Here is a 1,702-nt window from a genome sequence, read left to right on the forward strand (position 1 = left end):
GCTGTGCTGTTCTTCCCCCTACCCACACGCCTGCTCAGGTCTCACAGGCCGCTGCCTCTGTCCTGCACAGATCGTCCTGGGCTGCGACAGATGTGCCACCAGTCACCTTCCTTTCCCTTCACGACTGTGGGCTCCTGCAGGGCAGGCCCGGGACCAACTCATCCCTAACCCACAGACCCCACTGGGCACCCCAGAAAAAGATGTCAAGGGAGTGCAGAGAGCCCCACGTCCCTGAGTGGCCCGAGCAGGTATCTCTCGGTGAGTAGACGGCAGGCCTGGCATGGGGCGGCGGGCAGGGCCTGCTCTCCTGATGTGCCAGGGAGCGGGGCAGAGGCCCAGTGACTCAGATGCCGAAGTATGTCCCGAAGGAGGTTTATTACCCCCTCAAGACCACTCTTCCCCACCCCCCACAATAATTACAAAAGTAAGAAAAATGCCCATGTCCCCCAATCCCCACCCCTCCCAGAAAAATGCCATAATTTATGGAGGAAAAACACAGTTCAAGGCAGCTGGGGGCCTCAGCCCATCTTCTTCCAGATGGTGAGGGAGGCGGTGAGTACTCCAGCCACCAAGATGGTCACGGTCTGCCACGTGGGCGTCCCAAAGTAGGAGAGGAGGCCGTCCTGGAGACAGGGACATCAGTCGCTTCAGCGACTCGGCCAGGGGCAGCCCCTGGGCAGGCACAGGCAGGATCAGGGAGGCAGGAGGAGGTCAGAAGGCAGGATTGTGGGCAGGGGACTAACATGAATGGGCATTAAAGAGCTGGGCTCGGGCCAGGCATGGTGGCTCACACCTGTAATCCCAGCACTTTGAGAGGCTGAGGCAGGAGGATCGCTTGAGGCCAGGAGTTCGAGACCAACCTGGGCAACATAGCGACACCCCCTTCTCAGTGGGGAAAAAAAAAAGACAGAGTTGGGGTCAGAGGATCATCAATGAACTTGAGCAATTCCGGAGGCAGTGGAGGCTCCAGGGAGGGCAGAAGGCACTAATCAAGTCAAGGTCACAGTGAGGTCAGAGGTCACCGGGAGGTCAGTGGGATAGATGAATCAGGGATTGATCAGACACATAAGGAAATGCATTATAGACCACATCTGATGATCCAAAGATGGGGAGAGGGCACCACTGTGACCGGCTCCAGAAGGCCCAGGGTCCCAGAGGAGTGGCGGGTGGGCAGGGACAGTGGGGCAGGGGCGGTGGTTGGGGTGAGGAGGGTTGAGGAGTCTCACCCAACCACCCTGGTCTTGGATCCAGCCCAACAGCCGCTCCCGGAGGAAGTCCAGTGTCCAGCCCATGATGGTTCTGATCAGTTCGGGCACCTTGGTACACAGGGCCTGTGGGGAGTGGAGTGGATGTTAGGGACCGAACCTTGTCCCCAGTGCCTGGGGATAGTGGCCCCAAGCCTCCTTTCTCAATTCTTTGCCTCCCCTCAAAGATTTCTGCCACCCACAATTGAAGTCGGCTTCAAATATTGTAAACATGGCCAGGTGCGCCAGCTCATGCCTGTAATCCCAGCACTTTGGGAGGCCAAGGCAGGTGGATCATTTGAGGTTGGGAGTTCAAGAACAGCCTGACCAACACGGAGTAACCCCATCTCTACTAAAAACACAAAATTAGCCGGGCATGATGGTGCATGCCTGTAATCCCAGCTACTTGGGAGGCTGAGGCAGGAGAATCGCTTGAACCCGGGAGGCGGAGGTTGCGG

General features: G+C 57.9%; 1 protein-coding gene across 7 annotated transcripts in view; it reads right to left on the bottom strand.

Annotated features, from left to right (window-relative positions):
• Positions 1–355: 355 nt before the first annotated feature.
• BAX (BCL2-associated X protein) overlaps positions 356–1,702 on the bottom strand; it is a 7,924-nt gene continuing 6,577 nt past the window's right edge. For 4 of the 7 annotated variants that reach the window (XM_011979331.1, XM_011979336.1, XM_011979332.1 and 1 more), the window contains 2 exons: positions 1,227–1,331; positions 359–623 (listed from right to left, as the gene is read on the bottom strand). In XM_011979331.1, coding sequence (XP_011834721.1) covers positions 519–623; positions 1,227–1,331 — 210 coding nt within the window. In that variant the 3' untranslated portion in view covers positions 359–518. Of the gene's footprint in view, positions 673–1,226; positions 1,332–1,702 lie in introns of all 7 variants that reach the window. The other 3 variants (XM_011979330.1, XM_011979333.1, XM_011979334.1) reach the window with 2 other exon arrangements.

The sequence above is a fragment of the Mandrillus leucophaeus genome, unplaced genomic scaffold, assembly GCF_000951045.1.
Source record: "Mandrillus leucophaeus isolate KB7577 unplaced genomic scaffold, Mleu.le_1.0 Scaffold200, whole genome shotgun sequence".
NCBI classification, from domain to species: Eukaryota; Metazoa; Chordata; class Mammalia; order Primates; family Cercopithecidae; genus Mandrillus; species Mandrillus leucophaeus.